Source organism: Lathyrus oleraceus, chromosome 5 (genome assembly GCF_024323335.1).
Source record: "Lathyrus oleraceus cultivar Zhongwan6 chromosome 5, CAAS_Psat_ZW6_1.0, whole genome shotgun sequence".
Lineage (NCBI taxonomy): Eukaryota > Viridiplantae > Streptophyta > Magnoliopsida > Fabales > Fabaceae > Lathyrus > Lathyrus oleraceus.
Genome location: NC_066583.1, coordinates 442,107,031 through 442,120,909, shown reverse-complemented (window position 1 = coordinate 442,120,909; position 13,879 = coordinate 442,107,031). Strand labels below are relative to the sequence as shown.

General features: G+C 36.7%; 2 protein-coding genes across 2 annotated transcripts; both read left to right on the top strand.

Annotated features, from left to right (window-relative positions):
• Window positions 1-748: 748 nt before the first annotated feature.
• Window positions 749-3,134, top strand: LOC127085329 (pentatricopeptide repeat-containing protein At3g49730-like). Its single transcript, XM_051025848.1, has one exon. The coding sequence runs from the start codon at window positions 921-923 to the stop codon at window positions 2,907-2,909; it is 1,989 nt and encodes a 662-aa protein (XP_050881805.1). The 5' UTR covers window positions 749-920; the 3' UTR covers window positions 2,910-3,134.
• LOC127081246 (uncharacterized) lies at window positions 3,056-7,075 on the top strand. The gene is made up of 7 exons (XM_051021519.1): window positions 3,056-3,382; window positions 3,495-3,684; window positions 3,882-3,985; window positions 4,118-4,220; window positions 4,313-4,611; window positions 4,712-5,017; window positions 6,725-7,075. The coding sequence occupies exons 1-7, from the start codon at window positions 3,056-3,058 to the stop codon at window positions 7,073-7,075; spliced, it is 1,680 nt and encodes a 559-aa protein (XP_050877476.1).
• The last annotated feature ends 6,804 nt before the right edge of the window (window positions 7,076-13,879 follow it).

Genomic DNA, 13,879 nt, shown 5'->3' with positions numbered 1-13,879 from the left:
AAATCTTGTACCTGTAACCGGTTACATTAAACATATAACTGATTACAACTGTTATAAAAAAGGAATTAAATACAGTGGTAACATGTTACAGAAATCGGTTATTATAATCGATTACGCCCATGACGAACTTTCTATTTTTCAAATCAAAAGTGAATTTCGACCAACTATAATCGATTACATTCCCGTAATAATAAGTTACAATACTTGAATTATATTTTTCATATGACATATAACAACAAATAAAGTAAAATTATTCTCTTAAATGTATTTACTATCATCAAAATTAAAAATTAAAGATAATTGTTTTTCAAATCAACTTAAAAGAAAATCCCCTTTGGAACCAACTATAATATAATACAGTTTGAGTTCAAATGTGAATTAATAATATAATATATTTGAGTTCAAACGTGAGTTATTGATTCCAACTTCCTCAATAAATAAGTAAAATGTACAAATATTTGACCGATATGCATAATATCTCAAAATTTTGGACGGAATATACTGTATCTTTCTTTCTTTCTTGTGCCTTCCCCAATCTCTCCATAATTTACCTTTTTTTTTTCTTATAGCAATAAAAAAAGTATTGAAAAATAATTTGAAACTCAAATAATTTGAAACTCAAATAATTTGAAATAAAAGAAAAACTATAACTATTTATGTCGGAGAATTTATCACATAAACATTCAATATTAAGAGACTTTTTCTTTCATGCAATATCTGACTGAATTCTCTTATATATAAATATTTTATAAATTGATAAAGTATCCACATTTTCGATCGATACAAGACTATTCCTTCCGCTAGTCACTCTTCATACTTTCGTCAACAATTCTTATAAAAAAACTCGTCTTTCTCTTCAGTCTTGTTCTTCTTCCTATTCATTTTCACCGCAACTTTTTCCCCATTATATCATTCATACCATGCATAGATTCTCACATCTCTTCCACAAACACACTCTTTTCAACCTTCCATTCAGAAAGTCTTTTCAAATCAGCCATGAAAATACCATATTACACCACCTCTTCTTCTTTACTACTACCTCTCAAATAATTTCTTCTCAACCCTCTGCACACTCACCACCAACACCAAACCCTAGCCCCCCAAAATTCAAAACCAGCAACACTACTATAAGAAACGACCAATTCGGTCTCGTTCACCTTGAATCTAGTGCAAACAATTTCACCGATCAAAACAATGACGAGTTTGCTTCTGATGTAGAAAAGGTTTACAGAATATTGAGAAAATACCATTCTAGGGTTCCCAAATTGGAGCTAGCTTTGAAAGAATCTGGAGTTGTTGTTAGGTCTGGTTTAACAGAACGTGTATTGAATCGGTGTGGCGATGCTGGGAATTTAGCTTATAGGTTTTTTTCTTGGGCTTCTAAGCAACAAAGTTATAGGCATAGTCCAGATGTGTATAGAGCTATGATTAAGGTTTTGAGTAAAATGAGACAGTTTGGTGCTGTTTGGGGGTTAATTGAAGAAATGAGAGTGGGAAATCCTGAGTTGATTTCGCCGCAAGTGTTTGTTATTTTGATGAGGAGATTTGCTTCTGCTAGGATGGTTCATAAGGCTATTGAGGTGTTAGATGAAATGCCTAAGTATGGTTGTGAGCCGGATGAGTATGTTTTTGGGTGTCTTTTGGATGCGTTGTGTAAGAATGGTAGTGTTAAGGAGGCTGCTTCACTTTTTGAGGATATGAGGTATCGGTTTCCGCCGACTGTTAAGCATTTTACTTCGTTGTTGTATGGTTGGTGTAAGGAAGGGAAGCTTGTGGAGGCGAAGCATGTGTTGGTGCAAATGAAGGATGCGGGTATTGAGCCGGATATTGTGGTGTTTAACAATTTGCTTGGTGGGTATGCTCAAGCTGGGAAAATGGGGGATGCTTATGATCTTTTGAAAGAGATGAGAAGAAGGGGATGCGAGCCGAATGCAGTGTCGTATACTGTTTTGATCCAGTCGTTGTGTAAACATGAGAAATTGGAGGAGGCAATGCGAATGTTTGTTGAAATGCAGAGAAATGGTTGTCAGATGGATGTCATAACGTATACGACATTGATAAGCGGGTTTTGCAAGTGGGGAAAAATCAAAAGGGGTTATGAGCTTTTGGATCAGATGATACAAGAAGGACATTCCCCGATTCAGCTGACTTATCTGCATATCATGGTGGCTCATGAAAAGAAGGAAGAATTGGAAGAGTGTATGGAACTTGTGAATGAGATGCAGAAGATTGGTTGTGTTCCTGATCTTAACATCTATAATACAGTCATTAGGCTGGCTTGTAAGTCGGGAGAGGTCAAACAAGGTGTTTGGCTTTGGAATGAAATGGAAGCGAGTGGACTCAGTCCGAGTATCGACACTTTTGTCATCATGATTAATGGGTTTCTTGAGCAGGATTATCTAGTTGAAGCTTGTGAGTATTTCAAAGAAATGGTTGGGAGAGGGCTTTTTGCTGCTCCTCAATATGGTACTTTGAAGGAGTTGATGAATTCTCTTTTGAGAGCCGAGAAGCTTGAAATGGCTAAAGATACTTGGAATTGTATCACTGGTTCTAAAAGTTGTGAGATGAATGTGAGTGCATGGACAATCTGGATTCATGCATTGTTTTCAAAAGGACATGTGAAGGAAGCTTGTTCGTTTTGTATAGACATGATGGATAACGATTTAATGCCACAGCCAGATACTTTCGCAAAGCTTATGGGTGGTTTGAAGAAATTGTATAACAGAGAATTTGCTGTAGAAATCACTGAGAAGGTAAGGAAAATGGCTGCTGATAGACATATCACTTTCAAGATGTATAAACGGAGAGGAGAGAGGGATTTGAAAGAAAAGGTAAAGGAGAAAAAAGACGGAAGGAAGAGGAGGGCTAGACAACGCCGTTGGGGTGGAGGCCATCAAAAAGCATTATAATTTACGTTGAAAAGAATGGTGGCAATGAGAGAGAAGAGGGTAGGAAGAAAGAGGAAAAACATGCGGTGATACCGGAAATCAATGGTGATGCATCTAAATTGGGGAAAAGTGGTGGAGTTTACATTCCTCCCTTTAAGTTAGCTAGGATGATGAAAGAAGTTGATGATAAAAGTAGTCCTGAGTATCAACGGCTGACTTGGGATGCTCTAAGAAAGAGTATAAATGGACTGGTGAACAAGGTCAATGCTGCCAACATTAAGAACATAATTCCGGAATTGTTTGCTGAGAACTTGATTCGCGGAAGAGGGCTCTTCTGTAGATCCTGTATGAAGTCTCAGATGGCGTCTCCCGGGTTTACCGATGTGTTTTCCGCATTGGTTGCTGTTGTCAACACGAAATTTCCTGAAGTTGGGGATCTTTTGCTTAGAAGGATTGTTTTGCAGCTAAAAAGAGCGTATAAGCGGAATGACAAGGTATGTGTGTGTAATTAAGCACCAATATATGTTTTCTTATGCTGAGATCAATGTTATTGTTCCAATTTTACTTTTATTTGGCTTCTAATTGGGTTTTTATTGTTATCTGTAGCCTCAATTACTTGCTGCTGTTAAGTTTGTAGCACATCTGGTGAATCAGCAGGTGGCTCATGAGATCATTGCGCTAGAGCTACTAACGGTTTTGCTCGAAAAGCCAACCGATGACAGTGTTGAAGTAGCTGTTGGTTTTGTCACAGAATGTGGTTCAATACTGCAGGATCTCTCACCTAGAGGACTTCATGGTGGGTATTACTTTAACTATATGGTTGTAGACTCATAGTTTTGATAGAACATAATGGTGTAGTATGATCCATGTAGCCGGCCCCAGTTATAGTTATAGTGTGCTTAGCTTTTGTGTAAATGATCAGCATATCCCCTGGTCTTTATTTTAAGTATTTATCACACTAATGAATTCTACCTTAAATTTATAATATTGTAGGCATCTTTGAGCGTTTCCGGGGAATTCTTCATGAAGGAGAAATTGACAAACGTGTTCAATTTTTGATTGAAGGCCTGTTTGCAATAAGAAGGGCAAAGTTTCAGGTACACACTATTCTAGTGTTTGGGACATAAACAACACATTTACAGGGACACTGAATGTCAACTCTTTTTAAAGCATTTTATAGGCATAGTTTGAAATTGAAATGTTTGATGATTATTGTATTGCATTTACAGGGTTATCCAGCTGTTAGGCCTGAATTAGACCTCGTGGAGCAGGAAGATCAGTTAACTCATGAGGTCTCCTTGGATGAGGAAATAGATCCTGAGACTAATCTCGGTACATATTCTATTTTTAAGTTTTTATTTATGTGTACTTAAATTAACTTGTGGTCATATTTCATTGTGATTGTGTATTTTCTGTTTTCTCAGATATATTCAAACCTGACCCCAATTATATGGAGAATGAAAAACGTTATGAAGAGTTGAAGAAATCCCTGCTGGGTGAGGAGGAGGAATCAGAGGGAGATGATGAAGGCTCTGATGCTGAATCAGATGATGATGATGATGAATCTGATGAAGAGACCGAGGAAAGTATGCAGATTAAAGATGAAACAGAAACCAATCTTGTTAATCTGAGGAGGACTATCTATCTAACAATCATGTCTAGTGTAGATTTCGAGGAAGCTGGTCATAAGCTTCTCAAAATTCATCTCGAGCCAGGTCAAGAGGTAAGCATTGAATTGAATATTCGCTGGAAATTTATTGTTCTGTTGCTAACACTATCTACTTGCCAAAACGTAATTTAAATAAATTGTGTCATTGATGTAGATGGAATTGTGCATTATGCTTTTGGAATGTTGCAGCCAAGAAAGAACTTACCTCCGATATTACGGTCTTCTGGGCCAGCGATTCTGCATGATTAACAAAGTGCATCAAGAAAATTTTGAGACATGCTTTGTGAAGCAATATTCCATGATCCATCGACTTGAAACAAACAAACTGCGAAATGTGGCAAAATTTTTTGCTCATTTGCTTGGGACATTTGCTCTGCCTTGGCACGTCTTATCATACATTCGCTTGACTGAAGAGGACACAACTTCTTCTTCGCGTATATTTATTAAGATTCTCTTCCAGGTACTTGATTCCAACTCAAATATTCATTTTTTGTGTGCTTCCGTTGCATTATGACTTCAAGTTTTCCTAGTTTTAAACGCATATATTCTAGATTGCTTAAGATGTGATATAGGGATTTTGAATCTGTTAATGCAGTGCATTTTTTTTATAACAGAGAAATTTCATTATGTCTAACAGAAACAAAATTACGAAGACAAGAACCAAACAACAAAATTACCAAGTCTTAGCATTTTACCACTACTTTGGGGTTGGATACATGATCAAATGATGCCATAATATCCTATTATGAATCATGGCTAATGACTCAATTTTAACTCCATTTAGCCTCTAACTATTGGGCTACATTTATCTGTTAAGTTCTCCTTAATGAGTTTTCTATGGCTTTCTCCACTCATGCTCAAAGCAGCTAAGGCATTTTTGAGTCTACTATCTTTTCCACAACATCTCAACCTTCTCTTCTACACTCTATTTCCTAAGTGTATCATGTCTTGTGTGGCCATTCATCCATTGTAATATCCTAAGTGTAACATCTGTAAGGAGGCTTGTCAATAAACTGTGCTGTCATACTGCCATAGCACTTCCATAACTGCTCTTTGATAACAATAACATGGATCTGTGTTATAGGCAGCCTCACCATACATTTTGCAGATGCTGATTTCTGAACTTCTGACATCCTAGTCACATGGCAGAAGTTCCAACTTTTGCATCAATACTCCCCTTCAAAAACACCCTAGACCAAATACTATGCATGCTATGTGATTCACTTGCAATTCGTATAATTATAGAATAAGCAATCTAGATGACCATATGTTATTTAAGATTAGTGCACTAGATGCTCTAGGGCAGATATGTTGCAGCCAAGCAATTGCTGCCACTGGTTTTCCATGGCAACATGTTTTTCTGTTTTGCATACCGAGGCTGCTATTGAGGCTGTTCATAGTATGAAATGTTGCCACTGTGGCTTCTGCCCTGCAGGCACAAGTTCAAAAATCGAGTTTTGCCCATCTATTTTTTTAAATTTCTCATCCTTCTCCCTAGGAAGTATTGTGATTGTCTGTCATTTTGCATCCAAAGTATTTTAGATTCAGGAGACATATAGCCCTTCCATGAAAACCCACGTCCGACATTTTCCCCAACTTCTTGTACCCCAGTGTTTTTTTTTGGCTAGGCCTCTTTGTTTGCCTGCTATTATGTATCTTGCATGCCTATTCAAGCAGGTCCATGATTTTTTAGCAGGCCATTGTTTTTCTGACCGTCTTACTCAGTGCAAGCCAACTCTGAATAGCACCTCATCCTTATCCTCTTTGTTCACCGGTAAAACCGACTTGTGAATGTCTTTAAGATTTAGTATCTATTTATTAGAAAATAAAAATTTGATTTGTTTCCTCTATCATGATATTAGTTGTTCTACACCAAGATGGTGTTTTTTGCACACTTTGCATGGAAATATTGTTAGTGATCCATGATTGATGTGAAAAATGGTAGCATGGTGTGATAACTTCATCAGGCCTTGTGTGCCTGTACTTGACATTTTCAACCTTTCTTGCAGCATGCTTTATAGATGTATATATCTTATGCAAGATTGTTACTTGTGGGAAATTTGTTCTATTTGTTCTTATATATAATCTGTTTGATGTGATGTACTGTACTTATGATTTATTCATGTCTCTGTATGGAGGATATTGATTTCATTTTTCAATGCTACAGGAATTGTCAGAGCATCTTGGCATTCGGTTGTTAAATGAGCGGTTAAATGATCCAACAATGCAGGATTCTTTTGAATCAATATTTCCCAAAGATAACCCTAAAAACACACGATTCTGCATTAACTTCTTCACATCCATTGGACTTGGTGGTCTTACTGAGAATCTACGCGAGTATTTGAAAAACATGCCACGTCTGATCATGCAACAACAGAAGCAAGTTCCTGATTCTGACTCAGATAATGAATCTGCAAGCTCCGGTTCATCAGATTCGGGAACCAGTTCTGAGTCAGAGTCTGACTCAGCAAGTTCTGATGAAAGTGATAGAAAAAGAAGTAAACGTAGAAGAAAATAAAGCATTGTATGCTATTGTCAAAACCCCTTCCTGCATCAGCAAACCCGCTGTTAGAGAATCCATGGTGGTTCCACACAATCTTCATGTCAGTGGATGAACTTGACTTTTAAATTGTTTTCTGGAAGGGAGAAATGGGCTCTGCTGGTTTAAAGGGATGTAAAATTTGTTTACTGGAAAGTTTTTCTGCTTGGAGATGATTACCTGTCTAATGTGGATTTATTACTTTGTTCCTAAGATCATACTTTTTAGTTTAAATCTCTGGCTTTGAATTTTTGTATCAAAACCTTCAGATCTGAAGCTTTAAGCTGTGGAAACTGTAGGCAGAATGGTAATTAAGATGCTCCATGGTGGTTTTTTATTTTTTAAATGTTTGAATTGAATTTGATAGTTATTTATTATCCAAGGGATTCATTGCTCAGTACCAATAGCTATTCATGCACACTTGGTAGCGTAAAATTTTGTATTTGGATTGTACTTGACTCTTCCTGTCACTGTATTGTCAAATTTTGTTGTCTGGATGATGCACGTGCCTACATTACATTACAATGAACTGGTTTTCATATACATATATATTTTTATTAACTTGTGGGATGTATTGAGTTTTACTGGTGATATTTTTGTTTTACTGTGAATAGGAGATGACCACATGATATTTGAGTATTTGTTCACTGTTTTTGTTCAACACTAGCATCGTGACCGTGTACAATGTTAGTCTTCTAGAAATTGGGTTTGTTCTAAAGAGATTCTAAAATCAGCATATGCTGGTAAAATGAGTGGTTTTAGATAAAAATATAATTCATTGCTTGATTAGCAATCTATTAAAAAAATCTTAGAATCTCCATCTATTAAACATAAATTTATCCAATTAATCTATTAAAAGTCAAGATTTTTGGGATATCTATCATCTACCAATATAGTATCATGAATTCTCGCATGCGGTTTACAATTCAACCTTTCTAAAGGGAAGAGAAAACCTTGTTGTTGTGTCCTGGAATCCTACTCAACTCAACATGCAAGCTAGTCTTCCTTGGCGTGTCCTAGAATGCTACTCAACTCAACACTAGTCTTTGAGCTATTTAATCGAATGTAGTTACGAGCTGTCTATATACGGTGCGACCTATCTATATATAGTGGATTGCGTGAGAAAGGTCTGCATAATCCTCAGGTTTGCTCCCCCGTTATCGTGAAAAATCACAATTGTCTCTAGTGTCTAGAGATGCATTTTCAGACACATTTTTTACACACTCTTCAGTGCAAATTGAGGAGGCATTTTTATTTTGTCAAAATTTTATTCCGAGATGCATCTTCATATGCACATAAGATTTATCCGGAGATGCATCTTCATATGCACATAAGATTTATCCGGAGATGCATCTCTGTATGTATATAAGATTTATCCGAAGTATAAATCAGTTTCCCCTTGAAAGTGTCTTTTCTTCCTCTTCTCAAAGAGTATTCCTCAAAGCGCTTGCTACTCCTTGAACAAAGCCTCCCATTTCTCACTTGACCTTCGCCTTTATCGTTAGACTCTACTTCTCCCAGGTACCCTTCTTACCCTAAATCTTTTCATATCTTCAACATTTTCTTTAATATGGTCAATATGAAAGAGAGTCCCATAAGTTTGTCTAGTGATTATGGAAGTAATGACTCATCTCCTTTAGTTAGGGAAGAGGTATCTTAGAGTTCAAATCCTTCTCAATTAGTCATTAATCAATTAGGCCAATAGATTATACATGTATATGATGATTCTGATTTTGAGAGGTTTTATAGAGGTTCTTTGGATAAGGAAGATTTTATTATCGGGTTTTCTTTTGACGCTCTTCTTTCTCACGAAAATGCAGAAGATGAGTGCACAGTTGATTCTACGCTCGCATCGTCTAAAGTTGTAGTAACTTCAACTTTGCTTGCTTTGTTGGCTATAGAGATAAAGGTCACCATTTTGAATAGGGAGGACACAAATTTGTCAAGACTTACCAAAAAGCCTATGTTCGGGACTCGAGCGATGTCGATATCAAGGATCACTGTCACATAGAGCTTGACCAGACGGTGTTAGCTGGCTCAATCCCTTCAGGATCTTAAAGGCCAATGAAATATCTCTAAAAGGAGTGGTGTTAATGGTTACAACCAATGCAGATAAATACAACCGGGTGGACTCAAAGATAATGGTAACCTCTTTCGTTTTAAGTGACCAGATGGTTGTAAGCACGACTAAAATCATAGTTGGCCGCCTTTTTGACTGGTCGGTTCTCCTAGTGGAGTCAGACAAGAGGATATGCAACACTTCAGAGGGGTTCACCATTCCATTTAACTAGTGTCTGTTCATCCATATAAACTTGTGGACGCCCCTGTCTAAGTTTTAGGTGGAATTGTTGAAGTTTTTGAATATTGCCTTCTCACAACTACATCTTGATGCTTGAGATTTTGTGAAGGTTTTCCAATTCTGGGCCAAGTATAGGTCTTGGAAAACTTCCTATCGCATATTCATCCATCTCTTTGTTGTAATATATACCTCTAGGTATAGTATCCAAAATCATGGATTTATCGTATTACATCAACATGTTCCTTTTTTCAGCCCCATTACTGAAAACTAAGGAGAATTCTAGGGGAGCTTCGTGCTGGTGAGGCCCCATACTCTAGAACCACACTTTGCATTCTACTTCGACACTATCGAATCTTCCCTCCCTTGTATGGATATGTTTCATAAATACTGCGCTTGAGTCCACTTACATCGTGAACCTCATTCGTATGGTGTCAAACTAGACTCCCTTACTTTTGAAGAAGTTAATGATGAAGAGAGATTTGTGGAATCTTTACATGGGTCTTAGATATGAAAAGTAGAGGTGTACACTAATGGTTTGACCTAACCCGTTACCCAACTTGTTCAAATTTTAATGGATCGAGTTCATAGTCCAACCCGTAATTTAATGGTCAAATTCAAATCTAACCGAACCAATAATTTATGGGTTGGTTGGGTTGGGTTCACGGGTTGTGTTTCAAATGAAAATCATTTTTTGTGATATTTTTTAAATTAGAAAAAAATTGTAACACAATTCAATACAATTTCATACATTTCTAAACTCAAATTAGATGAAGCACGCCATATAATGTCTAATAAAATTCATCCATATGCCATAACACTTAATAATAATAGAAAATTCCATAAAACACATCATTTTTATAAAAGCCGTAAGTTAAAAATGATACAAAATAAAATAAGAAACAACACTTGGTCTTAAAATTACGTAATCTCATTAGTCTAGTAGTAGTAGTATTGACGGTGAATAAAAAATGGCAAAATTGTTGTTTGTAGTGATATATTAATTTTATATTTTTATTTAAAATCACTAATTCTATATCAACGGGCTAGGTCAATGGATCCACAAGTTGAAAAAACTCAAACCCGATACCCGAATCAAAACTATATGGGTTGTTGAGAGTCGGGTAGGATATACCTATAAATGAATGGGTTCAGGTAATTTATGGGTTAGTTTGATTTGGGTCGGAGGGTTCACGGGTCAACCGGCACCATGAACACCCCTAATGAGGATGGGTTGATCCCACTGAAGTAAAGACTTATATATAGAGGAAGTAACCCATTGGTATCCGCCCTATGTAAGTGTGACTGATCGTTTAGAGAGGAAAGAGATTTCTGGTGAGGGTGGAGTCGTACCATTTTATTTATTTATAATCTGCGTTTTTATATTTGCATATAAAATGGATTCTTTGTAGAAGGTCTATGTTATTGTTGCGGAGCGAGAGACTCATGGTGTTAAATTTGCTCTTCCGACCCAAGATGTCACTCCCTACCACTAATCTCGTCATGTATACCACTAATGAGGTGTTTACAATCACTCATGGACCTAGCCATCCTTCGTCTTTAAGTACTGCTGTAAATGTTGAGGATCATGTAGCGGGGTTTTCGTTACCTTTAGGTTTATTGACTAAACCAAAAGAAAACATACAATTCGATTCGCCACCGCACTTTTATTTGTCCAAAGGAAAGACTAAAAAGTGAACAAAAGCCAAGGTAAGAAGTTTTTCAAATAAAAAACTAATAAAAATGTCAGAGATCTAGGTAAGGGGGTTGGTTATGAAATGGGAAGGTTTTACGCACCCAAAACATCCTTAGTACTCTAAGGGAACCCTTTTTGCAAATATGTGTTGTAGGTTGGTATTTGTGAAAAGATTTATGCAAAAGATTGGAGGGATGAGAAGAGAATAGATTATATTTACAAATTTTGTTGTTTGAATGGATGAACCCATTACCTACGTACCATCACAAAGGTAGGATTAAAACCTCGTAGTTCGGGTTAAAAATCACGAAGATTGGTGAATTGATTTGATCAAAAGCCTTAAGGTCTTTTATTGTCAAATGGAGAAAACTCTATCTAAACCAACAATCCACCATGTGAGGAAGACTTCAACATACTAGTGAGGGGTTAACCCTATAATAAGCATGGAAGACTTATAATCCAATCACTCAGGATGAGGTGCGATTTACATCAACCACTATGATAACTCAAACCTATGACTAATGTTTATGAAAAGGTTTTAATAAGGTGGCCATTGGAACCACAAAAGCAACTTGAAGTGAGTTATATTTACAAATTAATTTATTTACAAAATAAAGTCAAAGTTGGGTTAAGATTTATTCACAATGAGTATTAATAAAAATGATTTTGAAAAGTCAAAGGCTTAAGGCATAGGTTTCTAGTTTGAAACAAAGTCAACATTTAGAAAATGATCTTGGCTTGGGTTAAAGTGAGAAGAAGAAGAGAAGTGGTTAGTCCTAAAGCATAAAAAGATAAGAGGGGAAAGATAAACCCTTGGAGTTCCTTTTCTTGGAATCATAGAGATGATTCAAGATGCTCCTTTTGTAACACCCTTTTTTCTACCCCAAAATACTTAACATATAATCAGAGTAAATAAGCACGCATATAAACAAAAGGGCGTCACATCGACGTTTTCAAAAACTAAAAGCTTTCAAAAACCAAACATCATTCATCATCAATATACAATACACCCGGTCCTTTAAAATAACACATTTCAATTATCATGAATATTCAAGAATATGCGTTCGCAGCGGAAAATAATGAATATCCATGCATTTTGTAACACCCTTCTAAAATACCCCAAATATTTATTTAAAATAATAAAAATATCAATCAGAGTAATTATGCCCCGAAGGGTGTCACACAATCATTTCACACCAATCATCAAATATCCTGTCATGCTCATTTATTTAATCAAAATAAGACACTCTTGCATAATTCGCAGCGGATACAAAATAACAACATTCAGATCATGTACTACATTACATGTAAAGTTGTTCAACAACTAAAAGAAAACATAGTAAAACATCCCATCCCGATGTTACATCTACCAGAGCATGACCCACTAAGGACTACACTAGACTCCAAGGACTAGCTTCTACTCAATCACTGCTCGTTACCTGAAAAATAGTTGTAAGGGTGAGTTCCTCAATCGATATAATAAGCATTATAAAATATCATGTAATGCTAAGTAATATAACACATATCATCACCCTAATCAGATTACACATATTCAGCAACGGCAATATCAACTCATAATCATCACCATCATCATACTCAAACTCAAAACAACCATAAAACACACGTATAATATTGGAATACATCCATTCATATTATACGCCATACATACATATATTATGCAATGAGACTCCATGCATGCGGTACCGACTACTCGTGAACATATAGTTCAACCTCACCGACCAAATCCAGGTACGGCTACCAAGCTCACTAGTCCCACTCATTTGAGACCTAGTGACTCACATCACTAATTCCTCACCATGGGAATTAGCTACCACCCCAAGGGCTATGCTATGCACGCTAACTCACCTAGCATGCAAACATCAACAACAATCCACAATAACTCATCACTAATTCCTCACCATGGGAATTAGCTACCACCATACAGGCCACAACATGCATGCTAATCACCTAGCAATGCTACATCATCAACAACAATTCAAGAATAGATATATGCTCACACTCTAAGCCATAAAACAGTCTATTCACCAATGCACATATAACTGATACATTCACAGCATCATGCATACCATCACACATCATCAGTATTTTATCACATAAGCATATCATATCATGCCAAATAACAACCACAGTATTAGCACACTCTACTAATACCTATACTACTCAAAACAACGGGAAATGATCCCTAATATATCATACATCCGCTAAATCACATTACTCAGCTGAACAACCAAAAACTGCACAACAACCGCACAGAAAACCCACAATCCTGCCCATACGCGTATTGCCTAACCCCATACGCGTATGGCCCATTTCTCAGCCAAAACCCATACGCGTAACACCATCTCATACGCGTATGCTACGCGTACCACAACTCCATACGCGTACCAACAGAGACCAAAACACGTTCAAAACATCATCTTCCTCATCCATACGCGTATTGCCTAGTGCCATACGCGTACCATGCCATCTCATACGCGTATTGCCTAGTGCCATACGCGTATGACCAGAACCCAGAATTCCCAGATCTGCAATGGCTTTCTCTGCTACGAGATCTATCCAATTCAACCTTCTACAGTCCAATTTTACACAATAATCGTTCATATCATCTAATACGAATTATAACCTATTCGATTTTACAAATCCTAACACTATTGCATCTAATTCCTACGAATTCCTCTCAATTATAACCCAATTTCGTTCATCCAACATTTCACAATTTTCATCATAATCATCCAATTCAGAGATCAATCAATGGTTTATCACTACCCAT

Coding starts and splice junctions, on each gene's coding strand:
- LOC127085329 (XM_051025848.1), top strand. CDS start 921: ATGCATAGATTCTCACATCTCTTCCACAAACACACTCTTTTCAACCTT.
- LOC127081246 (XM_051021519.1), top strand. CDS start 3,056: ATGATGAAAGAAGTTGATGATAAAAGTAGTCCTGAGTATCAACGGCTG. Junction 4,612..4,711: donor ATCTCGAGCCAGGTCAAGAG/GTAAGCATTGAA, acceptor TCATTGATGTAG/ATGGAATTGTGCATTATGCT. Junction 5,018..6,724: donor TTATTAAGATTCTCTTCCAG/GTACTTGATTCC, acceptor TCAATGCTACAG/GAATTGTCAGAGCATCTTGG.